The sequence below is a fragment of the Narcine bancroftii genome, chromosome 13 (genome assembly GCF_036971445.1).
Source record: "Narcine bancroftii isolate sNarBan1 chromosome 13, sNarBan1.hap1, whole genome shotgun sequence".
NCBI lineage: Eukaryota > Metazoa > Chordata > Chondrichthyes > Torpediniformes > Narcinidae > Narcine > Narcine bancroftii.
The window spans coordinates 6,125,438-6,151,253 of record NC_091481.1 but is presented as its reverse complement, the minus strand read 5'-3'; the positions used below and the strand labels follow the sequence as shown (position 1 = coordinate 6,151,253).

Sequence of the window (25,816 nt, the reverse complement as noted above, 5' to 3'; positions counted from 1 at the left end):
GCAGTACAGAAAAATGCTGAAGAATCTCTGCAGGCCACACAGCATCCACAGAAGGTAAAAGGCAATCAATGCTTTGAGCCCGAGCCATTCTTCAGGAGCTCTGAAAATCCTGAATGAAGTGTGGAGGGAGGCCAGGGAAGGAGGACAGGACAAGACTCTATCCCCCACCCCCCCCACCCACCACCCCGTCCTCCTGAAACATTCACTATAAAAGTTATCAAAGCTCCACACCGCGTGACCTTCAAATCAAAGCGAATTGGAGCAGCATTTGAGTATAAAATAGAATAAAATCCAATCGACTGGAATGTCTGCCTGAGGCGACGGGATGGAATTGAAAAAAAATAACAGCGCTGGGCTTCCACACAGCTCCAGCTACTCCAGTTTGGATCGTACCTTTATGGTGAATGCACATTTCTCCCCCCCAACAGTTCATCAAGCTTCCTCCCTCATCCCAAAGATATCCAAACTGGTAGTTCCACTGAGGACTGCAAATTGCCCTGGTCTGTTGGTCTGTGTGAGTCAAATGCAGGTGGTGCTAATAGCAAAGTGGGATGAGCCAAGAATAGATGCACGATGGTCAGTGTGGACTCAGGCCTCAAGGGGCTGTTCCCTGACTGTACTGACTCCAACAATCAGTCATTTCACATCGCCTTACTGGCAAGTCTCTTCAATCTGAGGCGCCTCCAAGCTTACACCAAGACACAAGAGAAACTTGTCCGTGAACTACTCTTTGCAGATGATGCCGCTTTAGTTGCCCATTCAGAGCCAGCTCTTCAGCGCTTGACGTCCTGCTTTGCGGAAACTGCCAAAATGTTTGGCCTGGAAGTCAGCCTGAAGAAAACTGAGGTCCTCCATCAGCCAGCTCCCCACCATGACTACCAGCCCCCCCACATCTCCATCGGGCACACAAAACTCAAAACGGTCAACCAGTTTACCTATCTCGGCTGCACCATTTCATCAGATGCAAGGATCGACAATGAGATAGACAACAGACTCGCCAAGGCAAATAGCGCCTTTGGAAGACTACACAAAAGAGTCTGGAAAAACAACCAACTGAAAAACCTCACAAAGATAAGCGTATACAGAGCCGTTGTCATACCCACACTCCTGTTTGGCTCCGAATCATGGGTCCTCTACCGGCACCACCTACGGCTCCTAGAACGCTTCCACCAGCGTTGTCTCCGCTCCATCCTCAACATCCATTGGAGCGCTTTCATCCCTAACGTCGAAGTACTCGAGATGGCAGAGGTCGACAGCATCGAGTCCACGCTGCTGAAGATCCAGCGGCGCTGGGTGGGTCACGTCTCCAGAATGGAGGACCATCGCCTTCCCAAGATCGTGTTATATGGCGAGCTCTCCACTGGCCACCGTGACAGAGGTGCACCAAAGAAAAGGTACAAGGACTGCCTAAAGAAATCTCTTGGTGCCTGCCACATTGACCACCGCCAGTGGGCTGATAACGCCTCAAACCGTGCATCTTGGCGCCTCACAGTTTGGCGGGCAGCAACCTCCTTTGAAGAAGACCGCAGAGCCCACCTCACTGACAAAAGGCAAAGGAGGAAAAACCCAACACCCAACCCCAACCAACCAATTTTCCCCTGCAGCCGCTGCAACCGTGTCTGCCTGTCCCGCATCGGACTGGTCAGCCACAAACGAGCCTGCAGCTGACGTGGACTTTTTACCCCCTCCATAAATCTTCGTCCGCGAAGCCAAGCCAAAGACTGGCAAGAGAGAGCAGTGATACTGCTACTGGATGCAAGCAGGTCACACCGAAATGGTACCATGAGCCGTGATCACCACGTTCTTTGTGGCAGTGCCATTGGAGCTGCTGTCATGGCAGTGTTGTCACTGAGATGTGGACCTGGGAGTGCGGAGACGGATTCAAAGGGTTCAACCACCTGGTCCTAATGCCAGCAGCTCCATTCAGGCTTTGACCAGCGTGTTAAAGGAGCCGGCAGTGTTTGTAAGCAAAGTCCTGCAACCGCAGAGGTCTGTGCCCGAGATAGCAGTGCCTGTGCCCGGTAGCGGCCACGAGGGTTTGCAGACTCCGGGGGAGCAGTGGACTAGCGTGGGGCATCAGAAATGGGAAGAATACCCAAAGGAGAAGCAGAGGCGATGACCCTACAGCACAGGGACCACGGCAGTGCACCAGCGAGGGGTTCAGCGGATGAAGGACCTGGACTGGCTGCAGGTTTCTAGAGAATGGCTCATGGGAACCACTTATTGAAGCCGAGGGCAAGAAGGGCTCTCAAGGAACCTCAAGGCTTCCTGATCTTGTCGGAGGTTTAGATCTGGAGCTTGGGTTGCTGGTGGATCGAACAGAAAAGTCTGTGCTGTTGCAGACGCTGCTCAAGTGCTGGAGGTGAATCTATGGACACCCAATGACTCTGAAGGGGCTCGCTTTGGCTTCTCTTTAGCCGTTACTGCAAAGGGTGCTGGGAGACACTAACGATGACTCTTTGTCTGCCTTACAACAGGCAGGAGACAATTTTGTGTAATGTTACATTACATTTCAATAAAGGAATCTTGACTCTTGCTTTCTGATCCAAAACACTCAACTTCACAGCAGAAAGGTGGATCAGTTGGAACAGCATTGTTCTCTCATGAACAGAGAAGCTGGAGGGTCTCAGCAGATCAGACAGGATCCGTGGAGAGAGATTAATGCTTCAGGTTGGACCTTTTATGGAGACTCAACTAGCTTTATTGGTTCAGTCTTCAAAGGGTGTCAACCTGAAGCATTAACCGCTCTCCCCAAGGGGTCTCTGGCTGACCTGCAATTTCTCTTTGTTCAGGAAAGAGTCCAGCACCTGCAGGTTTTCTTCAGCATCGTCTCTAACCATGCCCCCACAAACTTCAAATTAAACCCCCACTCCATCAAAAAGATCCAACTGCTAAAAGCTTAGAATAACTTGGGGGTGGGTGGGGAAGTCCAATTCTTCTTATTAAAAGCAGACAATTTTTGGCCAACAATTCTCCCATAACAATAGTACTAAACAGCCTGTTGTAATCACTGACAACTTCTCTGGTCTCTCTTCTTCTTTCTTTGGCTTGGCTTCGCGGACGAAGATTTATGGAGGGGGTAAAAAGTCCACGTCAGCTGCAGGCTCGTTTGTGGCTGACCAGTCCGATGTGGGACAGGCAGACACGATTGCAGCGGTTGCAAGGGAAAATTGGTTGGTTGGGGTTGGGTGTTGGGTTTTTCCTCCTTTGCCTTTTGTCAGTGAGGTGGGCTCTGCGGTCTTCTTCAAAGGAGGCTGCTGCCCGCCAAACTGTGAGGCGCCAAGATGCACGGTTTGAGGCGTTATCAGCCCACTGGCGGTGGTCAATGTGGCAGGCACCAAGAGATTTCTTTAGGCAGTCCTTGTACCTTTTCTTTGGTGCACCTCTGTCACGGTGGCCAGTGGAGAGCTCGCCATATAATACGATCTTGGGAAGGCGATGGTCCTCCATTCTGGAGACGTGACCCATCCAGCGCAGCTGGATCTTCAGCAGCGTGGACTCGATGCTGTCGACCTCTGCCATCTCGAGTACCTCGACGTTAGGGGTGTGAGCGCTCCAATGGATGTTGAGGATGGAGCGGAGACAACGCTGGTGGAAGCGTTCTAGGAGCCGTAGGTGGTGCCGGTAGAGGACCCATGATTCGGAGCCGAACAGGAGTGTGGGTATGACAACGGCTCTGTATACGCTTATCTTTGTGAGGTTTTTCAGTTGGTTGTTTTTCCAGACTCTTTTGTGTAGTCTTCCAAAGGCGCTATTTGCCTTGGCGAGTCTGTTGTCTATCTCATTGTCGATCCTTGCATCTGATGAAATGGTGCAGCCGAGATAGGTAAACTGGTTGACCGTTTTGAGTTTTGTGTGCCCGATGGAGATGTGGGGGGGCTGGTAGTCATGGTGGGGAGCTGGCTGATGGAGGACCTCAGTTTTCTTCAGGCTGACTTCCAGGCCAAACATTTTGGCAGTTTCCGCAAAGCAGGACGTCAAGCGCTGAAGAGCTGGCTCTGAATGGGCAACTAAAGCGGCATCATCTGCAAAGAGTAGTTCACGGACAAGTTTCTCTTGTGTCTTGGTGTGAGCTTGCAGGCGCCTCAGATTGAAGAGACTGCCATCCGTGCGGTACCGGATGTAAACAGCGTCTTCATTGTTGGGGTCTTTCACGTCACATTCTTGTTAAATACAACAAATAATCACTCCACCACCTCACCCAGATTTTTACAGCACACACAATAAACCAGCCCCAATGAAATTCTCCTGACTTGCTCCTAATCGAATTGATTTGTCCCGAGTTGGTCGGCCAACAAAATCTCAAGTTTTAAAATTCTCAAATCACTTCCTCGCATTGTATCATTTTAATCACCTTTCCTGGACTGAGCTACATCAGCCCGATGCAGGGCCTCAACCCGGCCACCCCTTTTTGCCTCCACAAATGTTGCTTCACCTGTGGAGTTCTCTCAGCAGTTTATTTCTCGCTTCAGGTTCCAGCATCTACAGTTGTTTTGCATCGCCTTTGACACAAATGGCACCAGTGACCAATGGCAAATTGCTGCGTGTTGCAGGAGGAACCCACCCCCCCCCACACCTCTTACTTTGCACTTTACTTATTGCTTGCACTTCTGTTGAGCTTACATGTCTCTCTTTTACATACACATCTCTTCTCGAGTGCAGCTTTATCGCACGAACAAGAAGTAGAAATTCTACCTGCCCACCCAGGGCTGTAGGTACTCTGACAATAAATCGAAGCTGATTAAAGATCCAAACACAATATGTTAATAACAGCATTTTAGTCCCGCCAAAGGGTCCCAAACCTAAATCCTTAACTCTACAACCCTCCCCAAGGGAGCTGCCTGACCTGCTGAGTATTTCTCGAATTCTCTGCATTGATTTATTTTTTAAACAAAATATTTCTATTGAGTTTAACCTACAAAATTATAAGAAAAACACACAAGTTGTCTCATAGATACAAATACACAGAGGAAAAAAAATCTAGACATGAATTCCAGATATGAAACAAGTTATTGAATTAATCTATAACCATGCTAAAACCATATTTGCCAAGTTAATTTGCATAAAAATTGATTAAAAAGGAAAAAAAACCTAAAAAAACAAAATCTAATCAAGGTTACTTTGGAAAAAGAGAAGGGAAATTGTGGATTGGATAGTGACCTCCAGATATCGGACTCAGAATCTGGAACATTCAAAATTCTTAATTCTTCCAATCAATATTCTATGAATGGGCCCCACATCTTTACAAATCTTCAATGTTCTTTCTATTTTTTTTTTCAAGCTTAATTAGGAACAGTGACTGGACTTCTAAGGCATTAATACATTGGATACAACTTGTCCGGGATACTCAGAGAAGTGATGTTGCTACAACTGGCAAATACCAGTGCTCAGGTTATCTCTCTTTCTCTTTGGCTTGGCTTCGCAGACGAAGATTTATGGAGGGGTAAATGTCCAGGTCAGCTGCAGGCTCGTTTGTGGCTGACAAGTCCGATGCGGGTCAGGCAGACACGGTTGCAGCGGAAAATTGGTTGGTTGGGGTTGGGTGTTGGGTTTTTCCTCCTTTGTCTTTTGTCAGTGAGGTGGGCTCTGCGGTCTTCTTCAAAGGAGGTTGCTGCCCGTCTAACTGTGAGGCGCCAAGATGCACGGTTTGAGGCGATATCAGCCCACTGGCTGATTATCACCCTTGACTGAAAACAGAGGCTGAATTTTGCCATTGAAGAGAATGGCCTGGAAGCTTTAAAAGCTAAGCACTGCCTACATTTCCCAATGAGGTTCAGGAGGACAACACTGCCAGCCACCGTCCTAACAACATTCTACAGAACCGCAAAAGAGAGCATCCTGGCTGGCTGCAACAGAGTGCAAAGTATTAGATCAGAGGGCAATGGAAACTGCTGAGAAGATCGCTGGGGTTTCCCTTCCTTCAATCAATGACATCATCTACAGGGAGTGGTTCTTAAAGAGGGCTCAGAGAATCATAGAGGACCCTGATCATCCAGCACGCAGTATTTTTGAGACACTGCCTGCAAGAAAGAGGCACAGGAGCATAAAACCAGGACTGCCAGGCTGGGCATTACATATCTATATCCAATATCTGTGCCCTATGGTCTGGAGATGCATATCACAGTAAACTGGAAATGACTGTTCCTTTAAAGTGGTTTAAAAAAACCAACATCATAATTCACAGCATTCAGGCGGAGAGCCAGATAGCATGCAGAAAGTTTTCCCACATTTGTCAAGTGTTGGGCATTACCAATGTTTTCAGAGGCTTGTGGTGGGACAATGTGGTCTTGATGTTGGCAGGCAGCACCCTCACTCCTGGCCTCGCAACAGTCAGCAACTATTCGCACTGGAGGAGAATGATCCACTCTGCCAAGATTCGCACTGTGACCTGGGACCAGCACCGTGGGAGTTCTTTCTGCTTCAGTTGGAGTTCTTGAACTGCACCAAAGACCACAAGAACTTCTTCAGCTGTGTCCCCTCATTCCAACAAGAAAACTCTGCAAAGGGTCCCTTTACCATCTATGAAGCACTTGGAAACCTCTTGAAAATTGGAGCAACGGAAAATGCAAGAGTAAAACATGAGAGTCTGCAAATGCCATGATTGAAGTAAAAACACAGTGCTGGAGAAACTCAAGTCAAACAGACATAACCAACATTTCAGGTTTGAGCCCTTCATCGAGGTATGAACAAAATGTAGACAGGCACCCGAACAAAATTTTCCTTTATAAAGTACCTGTTGAGTTTCTCCACTGTTGCATTTTTGCCAAGGAAACTGCAAATGATTTTGGGACCTGGACTTGGCCAACAATGACATGTAACGAAGGTTATTATAAGATGCAGTGGAAGATGGGCTGAATGGTCTCATTCTACAAAAGAGCTGGAGAAACTCAGCAGGTCTGTGGCAAGCAAAAGACAGTCAACGTTACGGCCTGGAGCCTGCTTCTCCAGCACTTCTGTGCACTGTATCAGACCCAAGCACTCGATCTTCCTTTGGTCTCGTTCTCTGCTGCGCCACTGGCCCCTTCTTTTGGCCAGCTCTTTGTAGAAATCTACACCCTCACTTGGCCAGCATCCCACTTGCCTATGGGTTCTTGAGGTCATAATTTCTGTATTATCCCCACGTACAAAAGCCTGTTCATCTTTCTCCATTTCCTTTCCCCTGGCAATGCATTCCACCTCATCACAGTTGATTGATCCCATTCCACCTTCGGGACATGTGAATTCTCCCTCCCCACTCTCCCCCCATCCGCTTTCTCTACCAATTAGCAGAGTAGTTGGAGGAGTAGTTGGAGCACACTCTGAAACCGATTGCATCAGATTAAAACCATTCCTTCAGATTATATTTATATTACACTTTGAAATAAAGCCAAAGCAATTACTGCAGACAAATTATTCATTGAAAAATTTATTGGCCCAGACAGAGTTGGCTGCTTTTTGGGGTTGCACTCTAAAAATGAGCAAAACACAAATTGCTGGAGGAACTCAACAGGTCATGCAGCATCTGTGGAGACAGAGATGATGGACATGTTGGATCAAGATCCCTCACTTGCTGAGTTCCTGCAGCAGTTTGCTTTTTTTTGCTTCAGGTTACAGCTTCACCAAGTGTTGGGTCTCCAATGACGAGAATCTGCTGAGGAAACCAGGAACTTGCAGTTATGTGGCATCTTTCCCCATATTCAAGGTCTTTACAGCCCAATGCATCACCTTAACACATCTTGGATACCACGAAGATCAACAAAATAAATGATCCTTCTCTAGGAGGGCATCACGGTTGGAGTAGCAGTTAGCGCAATGCCTTTACAGCGCCAGCATCGAAACTGGGGTTTGATTCCCATGTTGTAACAAGTTTGTATGTTCTCCCCGTGTCTGTCTGGGTTTCCTCCGGGGGCTCCAGTTTCCTCCCACCTTTCAAAATGTACCAGGGAGTGTTGGTTAATAGGGTGTAAATTGGGCATTACGGGGTCAGAGGCCAAAAGGACCTGTTACTGTGCTGTATGTCTAAGTTTAAATTTTAAAAAAATATTTTTCAGCATTCTACATTTGTTCAGGTGCCCAAATTCAATTTCATGAACTCCAGGCGTCTTTTATAAATGGGAGTCGTGCAACCCTGTTACAGTGCCACCGACCCGGGTTAGAATCCAGTATCGTCAGTACGGAGTTTGTACGTTCTCCCCGTCTCCTGGTACTCTAGATTCCTCCCACCCTTCAACACATACCAGGGGTTGTAGGTCAATTGTGTATAATTGGGTGGCATTGGCTCACGGGCCAAAAGGTCTTGTTACCGTGCTGCACGTATACATTTTTTAAAAATTAAGCTACTTCTCTCATCCCTCCAATTGCTACTCAAATTAAGATCTTAATCCGTGGCCTGTTTGCCTGTCCTTTAACAATCAGCTTTTCTCAAATGGGGGGGGGGGGTATCTAACTTCCCACTCCCCTCCACCCCCCCAGGAGCCACAGCACATTTGAGGTGGGGGGGGGGGCGCGGAGAGAAACCGGACTTAAATCATGATTAAAATTTTTTTTTTGTGTGTAGTCAGTAGGAGAGAAGTACAGAAGAAATCAACTAAACTTGACCGCCTCGCAGGGAAGCATCGAGTACAGACATAAGGGGGCCACAGCCAAAAGGTTTGAGAATGACTGCTTTAGATGCCTTTACAGGGATCAAGTGGGCCTATAGAAAGAAGAGGTTTACCTACTGCCCTGGCCACATTCCTTAAAAGGGAAACTTAGCTCAATGCCACTGCATACAAAGTAGCTGGTATGCTCACCAACTTGATATATTGAAAGGAATTTATTCATGGTGGGGGAAAGCACTTTGTGATGTTTGAACATTATAAATGACCTGTACAAATGTAGAAATAACAGAAACTAGCAGGAACCTCTCATTTGCTTTCACTCTATTATTTTCCCCTCTCGAGTGATATTTCATAATGAAAAAGACAGAATCTTTAGCAGATGGGGCAGAGATAAGATTTTTATGAGCCAAATACGAGCACTGTCTGGATTATTTATTTTATGATAGCAATTGTTCTACTGATTAGATGCCATCCAGAGGTAACAAGCCTGGATGCGTGCAAACGACCACGTTTATTGCTGATGTGGAGAGGCTGTAAGCTCATCAGCGCATGCAGCCTGAGAAATCCGAGATGGTTGGCTCAGTTGGTTCAGGGCAGCTGATTGGGAAACACAGCCACACAAGCCAACACGGGGATCAACATCAGTCCCCAGTTGTGGTGCAGGGAGCAAGTTCAGCCAGAGTGGAGCTCAGGTTCATTCCTCAGGGAAAAGAGGCCCAGCTGCTCCACGTGTTGGGTTTTATACCCCCTACCAGCCAGCAAGGCTAGCCCAGGTACGCCCAAACCATGGCAGGGGATTAAAGGAGCCAGTTGCGATGTGTGTTCTTTTAAAGGGGCCAATGGAAGGTGGTCTTAACTTTGATTCACAAATGTGGTGGCTTCCAACTAGTTTCTGCTTGAGAGGTCGCGTGACCCTCCAGAGTACACCAGCTAAATTAGTTCACCACAGATGGACTGTTACAATTGGACTGGTCAATTCATACATTTGAACTGGCTTGAATTACAAGTGGATAGCAGCCTGAATTACCCTTCACTCAACCAGGCAGAAATTGGGTTCAGTTCATCCAAGGTTAGTGCTTACTGTAGGCCTCGTGGACACACCGGAGCCCGGGCCGACTCTCTTCATTAAGACAAGGGGAGTTTGCTCACTTGCAGGTTAATATCGAAGGTTAGTGAGGAGAACCCATTGCACAATATCTTTAACCTACTACCATCAGGTTGGGGGGTGCAGTACAGGAGCATCTAAAACAGGACTGCCCGTTTGGGAAATAGCTTCTTCCCACAGGCTGCAAGATTGATGATCCTGTATCTTTTGGTCTCTCATAAATGAGATTGAGTAAATTATTCATACTTGAAGAAATGAGTTGCAGGGAAAGGTTAAGCAGGTGAGAACTTCATTCCCTGGAGAATGAGGGAGGATTTGATAGGGGTATACAAAAGTACGAGCGGAATAGATGAAGTAGATGTCAACAGGCTTTTTCCCACGAAGGTTAGGTGAGGCAAGAACTAGAGGACATGGGTTAAGGGTGAAAGGAGAGTCGTTTAAAGGGAACATCTGGGCGAACATTTTCATGCAGAGTGGTGAGAATGTGGAACGAGCTGCCAGCTGGAGTGGCGAATGTGGGCTTGATTTTGAAGTTAAAAAAAAATTTGGATAGGTGCAGTACATGGATGAGAGGGGTGTGCATGGTTTTGGTCCGGGAGCAGGTCAACGGGACAAGGCAGAGTAAGTTAGTTACAGACTAGATGGGCCAAAGGGTTCTGTGCATGACTTACCACAATGAAGGCACTGAGCTACATGGTCAGAGAGATCTGGGTCTTAAGCAGTTAGGATCAATTTTAACAAAGCCAGTTCGTTGCTAGGAGAGGAGAAAAATAATCAACCAAGAATTTTTTTTCCAGGAATGGGTTAAACGAAGTGAACTGGACAGACTGTGATGTTCCCTTTGGTTGAATAGTATACACCAACTTCAGCATGGTACTGCATGCCTGCGCACACTTGAATCTTGGCATCAAAGATCAGTGCCATGGTCATGAGGAAAAAAGGCAATAATAAAGGGTAACTTTACTTTTGCATCAAGATAAATTAAATGAACTTTAAATGTTTCATTACATCAAACCCTTTCACCTCGCCACCACGTTCCAAAACAGTACATTGAAATCCACTTGTTGGTTAACCATTGAATCAAAGGAAATCCATTCCAAGACCAACAAAAATTCTCGGCACATAAGCTCACCACCCAGGCCATGCCCTCTTCTCAATGGGAAGGAGGTACAGGAGCCTGAAGGTAAACACCTAGCATTATAAAATCTGCTTCTTCTCCTCCGCCATCAGATTTCTGAATGGACAATGAACCACAGACACTACCTTATTGCTTTTTTTGCATTATTTATTCTTAAATATTGTATTTACAGAACCATAATTTATAGCAATTTTACGCCTGTAATCCAAATACTGCTGCCACAAAACAATTAATTTTTGTGCACACGTGTTCATGACTATAAACCCGATTCTGATGGATTGTTGAAGGCAAGGCCAGCATGAACCAAATGGCCAGTTGTGAGTCAACAACGTAAGTACAAGCAGAAAGCTGGACAAAGATAGGGAGCACAGCTAGTTTGTTTCGGAGAAGTTGGTGGCCTTACATCAGTGGTTTTCAAACTTTTTCTTTCCACACATATACCACCTTAAGCAATCCCCATGTCAAAAGGTGGCTGGTGATTAGTAAGGGATTGCTTAAGGTGGGATGCGAGTGGGAAAGGAAGGTTGAGAATCACTGCTCTAGACCCAATTGTTACTGAAATATTTGGCTTAAGAAAAATTGTTATTGGCTCCATTTCCTTTGGAGTTATGAAACTGTACACATGAGTCAATGAAGTACGATTAAAACAGTGGTTTTCCAACATTTTCTTTCCACTCACATCCCACCTTAAGCAATCCCTCACTAATCACAGAGCACCCATGGCATAATGGAATATTGTAGCTCCAGAAACAAACACATGCAGGCTCTCAAACTCCCAGACATCAAGTCCAGAAATGTAAAGGGATAATGAGAAGATTCTGGAAGGATAGATGACTGACAGCTGAAGGCCATCAGCTGTTGCACAATGGGGACCTGAATACAACAGTCATGAACAAGTACAAAATGTTTTCAATGAGTATAAACAAAATATTCTTTCACACACAAATGAATATGCCTGACTTTGTAAACTGCCACAATTAATTTTAAAAAAATCAGAATTTCATTTTCCACAATTTCTTTGCTCTCTGGTCTACGACCCACCACAATTTTTAAAGTTTATCCTGGAACTTAGGAAAGGCCCCCCCCCCCCCCCCCACAAGGACAGACAACGTCATCAACAATCTATTATTCGAGATGGCAGAGGCCGACAGCATCAAATCCACGCTGCTGAAGATCCAACTGTGCTGGGTAGATCACGTCTCCAGAATGGAGGGCCATCGCCTTCCCAAGATCGTGTTATATGGCGAGCTCTCCACTGGCCTCCGTGACAGAGGTGCACTAAAGAAAAGGTACAAGGACTGCCTAAAGAAATCTCTTGGTGCCTGCCACATTGACCACCGCCAGTGGGCTGATATCGCCTCAAACCGTGCATCTTGGCGCCTCACAGTTCGGCGGGGAGCAACCTCCTTTGAAGAAGACCGCAGAGCCCACCTCACTGACAAAAGACAAAGGAGGAAAAACCCAACACCCAACCCCAACCCACCAATTTTCCCTTGCAACCGTTGCAACCGTGCCTGCCTGTCCCGCATCGGACTTGTCAGTCACCAACGAGCCTGCAGCTGACATGGACATTACCCCTCCATAAATCTTCGTCCGTGAAGCCAAGCCAAAGAAAAGAAAAATTATTTGCCAGGATTCTTTTTATTTTTAATAAACAAAACATTTAATTTTGCACATTAATTTTAATTGTTATTAGCTTGGATTTTATCATCTAATTATTTCAGGGTGGGAAAGCATACATCAGTGACAGGGATATAAAAGACTTTATGAAATCATCTGCCAAATGTAGATACACATTAACAACTCACACCACTGTAATGTACTTTTGATTTAGAAAACCTAAATCTTAGGACTTTTTTTTTTGCATTACTGCAATGCCCATTTTTTTGGTCAGCCAAATAACTGGAAATGACGAGTCACAATGCAGGTCGGAGATCAACGATCTGGTCAGGTCGAGCCAGAACAACAATCTTGCTCTCAACATCACCAAGACCAAGGAGCTTATTGTTGATTTGATGAAGGAGATTCCTGTCTGCATTGAGGGAACGGAGGTGGAAGCTTCAAGTTCCAAGGAGTCCACATATCATAAGACCTCTCCTGGGGCCATCGCATTGAGGCAACTGTGTAGAAACCATGGCAACATCTCTAGTTTCCAAGGATTCGGAAGAGATTTGGCAGTCATTGGGTACTCGATCCACATTTTACAGCTGCATGATGGAACATCAAAGACTTTTGCGAAAACTAGAGTTGTGAACTCGGTCAGTGCCATCAGTTTCCACTCCATCGAAGTCATGTACCAGAGGAGGAATCTTAAGAAAGCAGTCTTTCTTCCCTGGCCACGGCCTCACTGTTACCATCGAGAAGGGCAGGACCTCGAACATGAGCATCCATGACACAAGGACAGCGTTTTCCTCTCTGGCATCAGATTTCTGAACTGATAATGAACCATCAACATTACCTCATGTTCTTTTTTATATACACTATTTATTTTTAAATGCAATATTTGCACTGTAATATTGCCGCAAAACAATGAATTTCATGACACGTTCATGACAATAAATTCTGATTTGGTTGCAACAAAGCCTGGATTGTCAAATCAGGTGCCCAGGAATGCAGGGCTGAAGAAGGGCCGCACGGTCAGTGCAGCAGTTAGTGCCATGCTGATATGGCACCAGCGACCACGGTTCGATTCTGGCGCTGTCTGCAAGGAGTTTGTACATTCTCCCCGTGGGTTTCCTCCAGGCGCTCCACTTTCCTCCCACCCTTCAAAATGTACAGGTCATTTGGGTGCTATTGGGTTGCCCGGGCTCATGAACTGAAAGAGACCGTTACTGAGCTAAGTGTCTATATTTATAATTTAAAATAGCAAATAGAGCCAGGTCCATCACAGGCTCCTATGTGAAGTGCAGCCTCAAGAAGAAAGCCAACATCATAAAGGACCCCCATCATCCTGGTCACACTCCCTTCTCACTGCTACCTTCAGGCAGAAGGTACAGAAGCTTGAAGGCCAGCACCTCTAGGTTCAAGATCAGTTTCTTACCAGCAACTATCTTGACCCCCCACCCCTCCCTTGGTACACTAAGCAGACTGCTCCAAGAACGGTTTGCAAATTACTGAGAATATTTATTATCTGTCTTTTTTATTTATTGTCTATTAATATAATTCATTTAGCTTACCATTAGATTTCCAGATTCATTATCAGAGTACATACATGACATTAAATACAACCCTGAGATACTTTTCCCTGCGGGCCAGGCAGCATTACCACTTATTGATTACGCAAAAAAAATTGTACTCCACATACAGATGTAAACAAAAATGAAAACAACTGACTGCTATACAGAGATAGGAAAAAAAACAATAAAATGCAAAATGAAAAAAAAATCAAGAGTGAAGAAATAAGAGGCTTCAGACAAGTCCCTGATGGAGTTTGTCGTTGAGGAGTCTGATGGTGGAGGGGGAGTAGCTGTTCCTGAACCTGGTGGGTGCGAGTCTTGTGGCACCGATACCTCTTCCATGATGGCAGCAGCAAGAACAGAGCAAGTGCTGGGTGGGGTGGATCCTTGATGATTGCTGCTGCTCTCTTGACGGCAGCGATCCGTGCAGATGTTCTCGATGGTGGAGAGGGTTTTGCCTGTGATGTCCACCACATTTTGCAGGATTTTATGCTCTATAGCAAATAAGAATTCTTGTACAACATGTACAGTGTAAAATGTGTACGAGACTAAACACATTCTCATTAACAAATTCTGATTGTTAATGGTAAAGATATTGTCTTGATCCAAGAAGTTACATTGACATTTGTGAAAAATGAATCCTGCCAGAGTCTAACCACTATTAATTCAAACTGGCATCAGGGATCTAGATTCCATCCAATTATTTGAGAGCTGGTTCTATATCATAGAACTGAAAGTCAGACTGTTGATTCCCAGGTCTCCTGCAGCCCAGTTGCCAAACCTGATTGCAGAACAGAGCAAAGGTAAACGTGTCAGGATTTACTAACATCTTTTCGTTCCACGGTCCCTGTGTAAATAGGCCTTCCACCAGAAAAAAAATTACTTAGTCCAAAGAGCCCATTGTATTGGGCTACAAGATGACACCATCTTCGTACCTCCCATGAGGAAGGGAAAAGTCAGTGGTATTTGAGTCAATTTCAAGGTCACTTAACTTGTATGCATCCCAGCATCAGAAACATTCAACTGGGCATTTATAACCAAAAGTAGCTTCCTCTGGTTTCTTTCCCCAATCTCTACAGACTCGCTTTCAGGGGCAGTGACCGGGAACCACAGATGTTACGACCCTGACACTGTTTAGGGGTTGGTGAGCATTGATCAACAACTTACTGACTGTCCAAAGCCACGGCACCAAAGTCCCTGACGGATACAAATGATACATGAGATGCGAGTTTGTCACCTAGACATGTACAATGTGCAAAAACCCTGACTTGCTGAAGGCAGGTGGATATGATACACCAACACAAGCATAAATTATATGGCAATGTGCTGTGACAGAAAAAGGGAATGATAAATGTAAATGAACAGATAAATAAATATTCACAGATGCTGTGGTTAGGAGAGGATAAAAATAAAGTTGAAAGTGGCTATTTCAAGATTCCAGATTCGATTTATTGTCACATAATAAAAACAATCCAATATCCCGCAGAATTTGCTTTCATCTGCCGTAAGGCAGACAGATTTTCCATTTGCAGAGATTGCCTGAAGTATCTCTGAGTTCCCTCAGTCATCATATGCCCATGGGCTCATCTGCAGCTCCCAAAGCCACTCAGAGGCCAGTGCAAACCATCAGCAGTCCAAGCTCCAGATCAGAACTTCCAAAGTGATCATTTATTATGAAATAAAGAATTTGAGCTGGGGTTAAAATCAAAGGAGTCGATGTCATTGGTGAAAGTGTTCACAAATGTGACAGCTTCAAACGATTTTCAACCCTCCAAAATAGGTGTTACTCACAGAAAAGTATAGGGTGCATTTCCAGTATTCTTCAAATTCAAATATTCTTGGGGGGTGGAAATCTTTAAATTGGTCAGTTTCTTTGTCTTTCGATCATTTGACCAATCTCTTAGAGGGTCAAGCTGCATCAATGGGGAATTTTGGGGGGGGCGGGCGCGGAACTGATTGATTTCACCAAGACTTTCTTGAAGGGTTCCAAACGGAATGTCGACCATTCTTTTTTCTCAAAGCCAATGAATTCCTTCGGCTGCAGGTTCATTTTGTTCCAGATCCCAGCCCACCCATTCTCTTTTGTGTCTGTGGTTGGGTGATCTGCTATCCAACTTTATGAATGGAGTAAAACACACATGTCCGCAGACACCATGATCGAAGTAAAAACAATGCTGGAGAAACTAAGCAGCTCAAACAGCATACAGTACTTTATATAGCAAAGATAAAGATACTCGGGCTCAAGCCCAAAACATTGGTTTTGTATCTTTAACCCCTTTCACACTTGCTAGAGATCCCAGGAATCAAATGACAGTCGGCCTTTAAAGTGGGAAGTCTGAAAGCAAAATCTGCTCAACGCCGGCGTCAGGTGACGTCATCTCACGCCAACCGGGGATTGCTGGCCTTGACCTCTAGTACAATCCCTGGCATCTGTAGATGCTGGCTTTAAGATCAGGCAAGTGTGAAATGGGCAATTGCATTGCACGCACTTCCTATCAAAGGTAGAACAGCCCTCACCCCGGGGAAAAAAGTGTGAAAGCGTTCAGTATCCCAGTTAGGAGTGGTCTAGTGTGAAAGGCCAAAGCCCCATTCTTATCCCAGGACACTGAACAGCTGATTTACTGGGATGCAAGTGTGAAAGGGGCATTTATCTTTGCAGTTTGTCCTGCAGCATTTCTCCAGCATTTAATTTAAGACTGAGTATCACACGGACTAAACCAAAAACACCCTGCATGGACTGGAAGACCCACTCATAGTAATGGTGCTAAAATTAAGTCATTCTGGAGGAGTCAAATAAAGGAAGCCCCGCTCCCCCATATGGGTAAATTATTCACCTTATCCAATTGTTCCCATTAAAACTTTCATTAGGTAAACACTGCAAATTGCATTGGGGTGAACGAGTTCCCTTTCTCATTAACAAACTGCTCATCTAGATTTACACTCGTACTGCAGTTAAAGTCGATGGGTCCTTGGGGCCGATTCATAATTATCAGCTTTTTCGCAAGTGTGCAGAGTAAGGGGAAAAAATTAGGCATGTGGGGAAACAGATTCATAATTTGCATGCGATATTTGTTCATCATCCACATTACTTGAACAGTGCATCAACCAATTGGTCCAACTGTCACACGAAAGGACTTTATTAAAGATAGAGTTAAAAAAGCGTCCTCTTGAAGACCATCATCATTAAACTCAGTCCCTTAGCTATGTTTAAACCAGCCATTCTCAATGGAGGCCTTATGGCCCCCCCTTAAGAAACCATAGCACATTTAAATTGGGGAGGGGGCTTGGAGACTGAAATCATACTTTTCTTTTAATGTAGCTGGTAGGAGAAGTATGGAAGAAATCAACTAAATGACTGCCTCATAGGGAAGGGGCCCATGAACTATGTGCAGACTTCAAAGAGGGCCATGGTCAAAAAAGTTTGAGAATGGCTAGTTTTAAACTACCCTTGTTATCTACAATTCAAGAAACTGGCAAAAAGTGGGAAATAAATAGGTTAAAAAAAAAAAATTAATTTAACCCTTTGGACTCTGGCCATTTTTATCCCATCATATACTGTATACTCTGGACGGAGTCTATGGGTAAACTTTTACATCAGTGGTTCTCAACCTTTTTCTTTCCACTCACATTCTAACTTTAAGTAATCCCTGAGCCATTGGCGCTCTGTGATTAGTAAGGGATTGCTTAAGGTGGGATGTGGGTGGAAAAAAAGTTTGAAAACCGCCGTTTTAATCCTCCCTAATTGACTCGTTATGTGCAGTTTCAAAACTCTAAAGGAAATGGGCCAATGGCAATTTTTCTTAACCAAAATATTTCAGTAACAACTGAATCTAGAGCAGTGATTCTCAACCTTCCCTTCCCACTCACATACCACTTTAAGCAATCCTTTACTAATCACAGAGCACCTACGGCATAGGGATTACTTAAAGTGGTAAGTGAGTGGAAAGAAAAAGGTTGGGAACCACTGCTTTACAGCTTTGAAGTACAGTACGTGGTTGGGTATAAAATTAGTCCTGGAAAACCAGGACACAAAGTATATGTGCTTGTTGGTAGTCCCGGAAATCCAATATGCAATCTCAAGCAACCGGAAAAATTCACTTATCTGGCATGTAATCAATCCCCATAGGTGCCAGATTCCAGGGATTTAACTGTATTTGCAAAGCAGGTCAGTGAGAAGGTTGAAAGAAACTATTAAATTCACCTGAACAGAAATTGCAAGCCTCGTCCTCAGTGGGCATAAATTTTTGCATCAACTAATTAAGTTAAAACAATTTTATCTAAATAAAAGGGCTGGACATGGTTACTTTGTGAACTGTTAACAATGTAATGGCTGGTGCTCCCATCCTAATGAAGTTTAATTTCAAACAAGCACTTTCCCTCCGTGTGACTCATTGCAGTCAGCTTCACAGCTGTGTGAAGCTAAAATACAAGCACAGTAAAAATCCCTGGTATCCAGAATTCAAGCAACCGGCAAAATAACCAGAGGAAATTAATGTAAATAAATAAGAATTTTCATAAAAGCTAAAAATTGAAAATGTAACTGTTCTCCGAAGCAACACACAGCCTCTTAGTGAAGATGGTAGTGAACATGCATTCAGCGGAGCGCCCCAGTTGTGAATAAATTTTCAATAAAATTGTGTTTGAATAAAATGGCTGCATCCAGGATGAAGAGTCGGCCAGTGTTGTTCGCTGCTGGGGGTGACTCCCTACCCCTGCCTCGTAAGAGTTTTTATTAGAATTAAGCACATTGAATCTGTAAGCTTTGATGGTGGGGGGGGGGGGGTTTAATTATGATGGCGGCATGGTTAGCGCAATGCTGTCACAGCATTGGGGGCACAAATTTAAACTGTGTAAGTCACGGGAATTCACCGATTAAAGCAAACTTTTACACAATTAAGGACTATAATACTGATTTGTTTTCCAAATCACTTTACACTTTGCCCTGTCTTTTGTCTTTTAAACTCGTTATTCTTAATGCAGGTGTATTCATTAAGCAGTGCAAGAGCATCTCAGGCAACTGGAAAACTGGCAGATCAGGCATCCACAACCCCCATAGGTGCAGGATACCAGGGATTTTACTGTACAATGCCACATACACCCAGGCTGCTTTATCCAATTCCAGGCACCAAGTGCTGAGGAAATAATCTTTCTTCTTTCCCCCCCCTTTACTCTCCGGTCTTCCTTTTCAATGTCCTCTTCAGAAATTGTCCCAATCTCTGTGCCACAGTTGAGTCTCATGGAGATGGGTGGGTGGTCCAGGCCACGGGGGCCCACGTTGAGGATAAAGAGCCAGCCGTTATTCAATACTTCTGATTACAGGCATGTCTTTGGTGGAAACCTGCAGCTGAGGGAGATGTACACAGCAATTTTTAAAAGTTTATTTGTATTCTTTCGTCAAGGCTGAGATATATTTGTTTCAATGGTCTTCAATCTCAGTAACGACGACTGAAATACAATGGTCTGAATGATGCTGGGAGCACGTGGAGGGTTAGACATCGTGCGCTCAAATATAGACTGCTGGAGCAGTATCAGTGGGAGAAAAAGAATGGTCGGCGTTTCGAGCAGAAACCCTTTTGTACTCAAGACATGTTGGACTTGACCAACTCTCAGGGTTCAGATTCAGGTTTATTGTCAGAGAACATAATGACATCACATCCAAACCAGAGATTCTTTTTCCTGTGGGCAAGGCGGAATTACCACTTATTGGCAGTGCAAAATAAAACTGACACACGTAGACAATAAAGAAATGCAAATAAACTGTGCAATACAGAGAGGAAAAAAAGTTAATAAAGTGCAAAAGTGAAAGTCCTCAAGTAAGTTGCTGATTGAGTTTGTTGTGGAGGATGGTGGTAGTTAAGACAAGGGTTCCAGTAAACAGAAGGTCAAATATCAATATTCTTGTGCATTGCAGAACCACGTGAGAAACACATTAGTTTCCAATAACTAATGAAATCCACAGCCACTCAAAGGTGTAATTCGAGTTAATCTCTGCATCAGTGACCAGCAGACGATGTATACAGTGCTTAGAAAAATTCTTGACAATCACATTTGCTTGGAATAGTGAGCCTGCCAGGCAAGAAGTCATTTCAGCGAGCTAATATTCATTCGCAAAACTATTGCTAAGTTCTGCCAACCCATGCATGAATTCCACTTAAACTTGTCCATTATTACCTCTCTTTGCACTGTGTGCTGCCGGCTAAAACTACACTCTCGCAAATGGAATGGTGACGGCTCCTGTGAGACTTTACCTCAATAAGAAATTCTAAAGTAGACCACAGTGTAGAGAATAGAGTACAAAAAAAACCATTGGGGAGGGAGGGGGTGGGGAAGAGTGGAAATAGAAGCATATCCATTCCTCCAGGTGTCTTCCTCTGTAGCTTTCTGCATTAGGTCCAGCACTCAATAAAGAACAGTCATTTCTTTAAACTGAGGGCAGTTTTGTGTAAATACGCAAATTAGTAGGCTCTTTTTTGGTGAATTTTCTTCTTCATTAAGATCAATTATGTTTGCACTTCTAATTCTTCCTAGGATTCCTCAGGGTCATGGATGATGATGCAAGTTTGGCCTTGGATCAATGGCCATTTACAGATGTTGTCAATAAATGCACCATCCTCCATAGCACTGGAGGTTGGGAGCAGTGGAGGGGAAGGCGTGACTCACATTTTTGTGCATTAAACTGCAATCACAGCGTCTACAGACTCACAATAAACCAATCTATTGTTCGGCAGAGTCAACAAAGACAAACTAATCAACTTCAATGACATTTTTCCTGAAGAAATCTGTGAGAGGACATTCCAGTTTCACATTTAGTGAGCAGGGTTTATTTTGCAAGTTGGCCAAGCAAGCCAACTCCAAATAAAATCTCAACCTCTTCCAGCATTGTGAACTCATGGATTAAACAAACAAGGTTCCAGAGGGACTCGGCAGATCATGGAGTGAAATGGCCAGCCAATGTTTCAGGTTCGGCCCATTTCCCCTCGAGACTTATTTTTCAACCAGTTTTCAGAAAGGGTCCCGACCCAAAATGCTGCCCGGTCATTTCTTTCCAGATTGCACCTGACCTGCTGAGTCAGTCCGAATCCTTTGCTCAACATTCCAGCATCTGCAGTTCCTGTGTTTTGTCAATGTATTTATTAAGACTGATCAATGAGAATTACTCAATCCACCCAGTATCTCCAGCAACCCCACCCCCCCATCCTTCCACAACAATCCTCAACCTCACAAGAGTTCCCTCACTGTATTACCGTGACTTTCCATTTCTCCTTAATGGTCCCTTTCTCTGAATTATACTGCCAGTTAATGTAGAGCCAATTCACTGGTAACCACTCACTTAGCTTAGGATGTCCAAACCAGTGACACTTGCATCCTGTCAATCCGCATAAAGCTCGCTGTGACAATGGGTCTGGACAAACCTGCTACATTAATAAATTGATTTGCAAACAAACACTGGGGATTATGTGCTTCATTTAATGCTCTATGGTATTTTCTGCCAAACAAATAGCTAAGAACAGAAAGAAAAAGGGGAAATATATTCCCCTGACCCTGCAAAGCAAGTCAGTACACTTGGCAAGATGTGCACAGGACAGTGAGAAAACCTCCTTTGATAATGAAAGAAAGATACTCAACCAGGTGAATCAGGCAGCTGACTGTTTTAAACCAGCTTGAGATTATCTGCTTCTGGTGGTGAAACTCAGCAGGTCACACAGCATCCAAAGCGGTCAATGTTTCAGGCCTTTGTCAAAAATGTGGAAATTCAGGGAGACTCCTGACATTAAAAAAGTGGTGGGAGGGAGGGAAGGAGGAAGGGGAGGAGCACAGGCTAACGGGGAAGGGATGGATACAGGTGGGAAGGTAAACGGACTTGAATTGTGTTGCCACTTACAGCAAGATAGTTTAAAAAAAAACTGTTTTGCATGTTATCCAGGCAAATCAACTCATCACAGGTCATAACAAATGGATAATGTATGGAGTTGTGACTGTCAGTGCAGAGTACAGAGAAGAATACAGTTAATAACAGTATAAAGGCATCATCTTTTGGCAGTGAGAATCCATTTGTCTACTAGCAGCAGGAAAGAAACTGTCCTTGAAACTAGAGGCTTGTGTCTTCTGCCCAAAATGAGGGAGAAGAGAATCCAGAGGTGGAATGTGCCCTTGAGTACATTAACAGCTTTCCAGAGTTAATGGACAGGCAATGGGAAGGAGAGCCTCCGATTGTGTACAACTATACAGGCACCCTCCAAGATTGCAGAATGTACAAGCACGTCACCAGCCAACACAAGGTCTGCGTTTTACTCATACGCTGAAGAAGGGCTCAAGCCCGAAATGTCAGTAATACATCTTTACCTCCTATGGATGCTGGAAGTTTGCCATTTCTGTGTGTTTTTACTGCAATCTCAGCCCGAAAGCATTCTCTTCTGAAGTCGATTGAAAGACAAAAGGAATCTATTTTTGTAGCACCACCCCTGTGCCAAACACTCTACAAGTCAAATGTCTACTTGTAACTCACACAACCCAACTGGAGGAGACAATCAGAACCCACATCCAGTCATGAAAGACACAGTTTATTTGCTGGCCTTCTTTCCTCTCCTCCCAACTGGCTGATTGAAAGAAAGAATTTTATCCTGCAAAGGAAGCCAGTGGCTCAGTCACAGAATAAAAAAAAAATCTAAAGATATGCACGGACAATCTTTCCTGCTTTCAACAGGTCCCACTGAGACAAACGCCAGCTGGCCTGGTTGGAAATGTGTCCTCCTGCACACAGAACTGAAAGAATGTTCAATTCCCAAATCATTCTCGGCGCCCAGGATTTACAATCTCAGATAGCAACTGTTCACTCATTCTATTCCAGCTGCAGGTTTCCAAATTCATTTAGCAGAGAGCAAACATAGATCTTTTGTTTAGAGTGACCTCAGTAAAAAGACGGTCTTTGTGCCCACCTGGAATTTGCAAATTCTATTTTATCTTAACAAGTACTACAATCCTCTTCTAACAAAGATGCTAAGAATGTTGCTGGTCCCCACCCCAGCACATTGCCCATGTTACCAAACTGGCCTGTTCTGTGCTGTATATGGTTATAACTGTTCTTGGGATTTTCCCCTTTGCTGGGGAATGTTGTCAGGGATTCATCTGATCCCGGATCCCAATGTGTTCCCGACTTGAAATACAAGGTTGGGAAGTGAACGGTCCTGCACTTTGGTAGGCAGACTATTATTTAGATGGGGAGACAATTCAAAATTTGGAGGTTCAAAGGGACTTGGGAGAATACTCTAAAGATTGACCTCCAGATCGAGTCGGTGGTGAAGGTGGCAAATGCAATGTTGGCATTCATTTCTAGAGGAATACCTTATAAGAGCAGGGACATAATGTTGAGACTCTATAAAGCACTAATGAGACCTCACTTGGAGTAGTGTGCAAAATTTTGGGTGCCTTATTTGGGAAAAGACGTGCTGGCATTGGAGAGGGTTCAGAGAAGATTTACTAGAATGATACCAGGAAAGAAATGGTTAGCATGCGAGGAACATTTGCCACCTCTTGGACGGTACGCCTTGGAGTACAGAAGGATGAGGGCAGACCTCACAGAGGCATTTTGAACGTTGAAAGGCCTGGACAGAGTACATGGAGCAAGGATGTTTCCAGCGGCAAGGAAGTCTCGGACAAGAGGGCACAACTTCAGGATAAAATATAAAACAGAGATGCAGAAAAAAATTATTTCATTAGAGAGTCGCGAGTCTGTGGAACTGAGGTCATTGGGTGTATTTAAAGCAGAGATTGACAGGTATTCGATGAGTCAGGACATCAAAGGTTAGAGTGAAAATAGCAGAGAGTGGGGCTAAGTGAGAGGATGGATCAGCTCATGATTAGAATGGTGGAGCAGACTCGATGGGCCTGCTTCTGCATTGATATCTTGCAATCTCATCACTGTCATGGATTTACCTGGTGCAGGTCGACAGATTACAAACAGAAATCGGAAGGATGAGGATCTTGCGTCTTAAATCACATCTTAATCATCACTCTTGTAAACACTGTTGAGTATTTCAAAATATGAACGAACATCTAGACAGGTCCTCAATTGACAACTCAAGTAATCTTCACAGGAGACCACATACCAGCAATAATTTAAAGATGAAGGCTCCATTTGTCAATTGACTGCCAGTGACCAAATCACGAGGCACTGATGTTTATCAAAGCAAACAACAATAAATAGGAGAAAAAGTTCATTTTTTAAATGTCTTTGCAATGTTTGTCATGAGTTCCTCCAACAGGCTGTTGGAGAATGTTAAGGGGCTGTGCTTAAAATAACCAAATACTCTGATCAGCTTCAGGCTGTTGCACAAATTAACTGCGAACATTGCTTCAAGCCCCAGTCTTGGGGAGTAACATGGTGGGTCACTGACAAGATAACAGACCTCCAGGGATCAAATTTCAAATCTGAAATAGTTCTAAAGTCACGCTGAGGTTGGGCGGGGGGAAAGACATGGTGGGATACTGACACCACAACCCCAACAGGGGAAAGATACTGACCACAAAGAACATTGAGGGAGGAGTGGGAGATGGAGCCCCAGGGAAGAGATGAATTGGTCCTGAGGAGTGGAGAGAAAGATACCCTACAAAGGGGGTGGGGGGGGGGGGGAGAAAAGAGGAAGGAGGGGAAAAAAGAGGAAGGAGGGGAAGATGACACTGACAGCCACCCACCCCCCTCACCCAGGAGAGAGGGGGGACGTGGAGCCACCCCCACCCGTGAGAGAGGGACGCGGAGACCTACCCCCTCGACCGCCCGGGGGGAAGAGGAACGCAGAAACCTCCCTCCGACCCCGACCACCCGGGGGGACTCACCCGAGGAGCGGCGCCCCCCTCTCCAGCTCGGGACCGGTCCCAGCCCCGCCTGCCCGGCGATGCCGCGGCGAGGAATAATCCTCCTCGGGTCACGGGCAGCCAGTGCCCCCACTCACTTCTCCCACCCCTCTCCATCTGACATCCACTCTCTCTCACTCACACACACACAGGACAAGGTTGCGGAGAAGCTCCGTGTCCGCAGTGCAACCTCCTCCCCCCCAGCTCAGCCCAGCCCAGCCCCCGGCTCCCCTCTCTCTCCAGCCCTAACTCTGCGCAAACAAGGCACCTTGTCAACGCGCTGCCGACAGTCCCCACTTACAGTCTGTCGGACGTCAGGCCACAACTGTCGACCATTATTTCAGGCAGAAAGTCCATTTGGAAAGAAGTCATGTCTCTCCCCCACCTCCCTCCTCCCCTCGCAGTGGCGAAGAAGTGGCCCCTCGGCCAGTCCGCTGGAACAACTGTTGCCCACAGACGGAGAGGGACAGGTGTGGGAGGCCTCCTCTGGGCAGCTTGTGTTGCAGTGGTCACATCTCTCCCGTTCACTGGAGGAAGGGAGGAGAGCGAAGGAGTCACAGATGCATCTGTCTTACAGAGTACCAGGTGCTGAAAGTGGGAGGTGCTCCCCAGTTCAAAATTGGTGCCAAGCTCGAGAGCTGTTCCACACCCCACCCCCCCCCTCTCTCTCTTTTCTCTCCTCTCTCTCTCTCTCTGTCCCCCTCTGTCCCCTCTCTCTCCCCTCTCTCTCCCCTCTCTCTCCCCTCTCTCTCCCCTCCCCCTCTCCCCTCCTCCCCTCTCCCCCTCCTCCCCTCCTCCCTCTCCCCTCTCCCCTCTCCCCCTCCTCCCCTCCTCCCTCTCCCCCTCCTCCCCTCCTCCCCCTCTCCCCCTCCTCTCCCCTCCTCTCCCCTCCTCCCCCTCTCCTCCCCCTCTCCTCCTCCTCCTCCTCCTCTCTCCCTCCTCTTTCCCTCCCCCTCTCCTCCCTTCA

General features: G+C 45.4%; 1 protein-coding gene across 8 annotated transcripts in view; it reads right to left on the bottom strand.

The window, feature by feature from the left end:
* The window catches only part of celf2 (cugbp, Elav-like family member 2), a 303,877-nt gene extending 278,422 nt beyond the window's left edge, over positions 1-25,455 (bottom strand). For 3 of the 8 annotated variants that reach the window (XM_069908434.1, XM_069908428.1, XM_069908430.1), the window contains exon 1: positions 25,151-25,454. Coding sequence is in view for 5 of the 8 variants with exons in the window: in XM_069908428.1 (XP_069764529.1) it covers positions 25,151-25,221 (71 nt within the window). In the remaining 3 variants the exon portion in view is untranslated. Of the gene's footprint in view, positions 1-24,831; positions 24,979-25,150 lie in introns of those variants that run through there. The other 5 variants (XM_069908438.1, XM_069908439.1, XM_069908435.1 and 2 more) reach the window with 3 other exon arrangements.
* Positions 25,456-25,816: the final 361 nt, after the last annotated feature.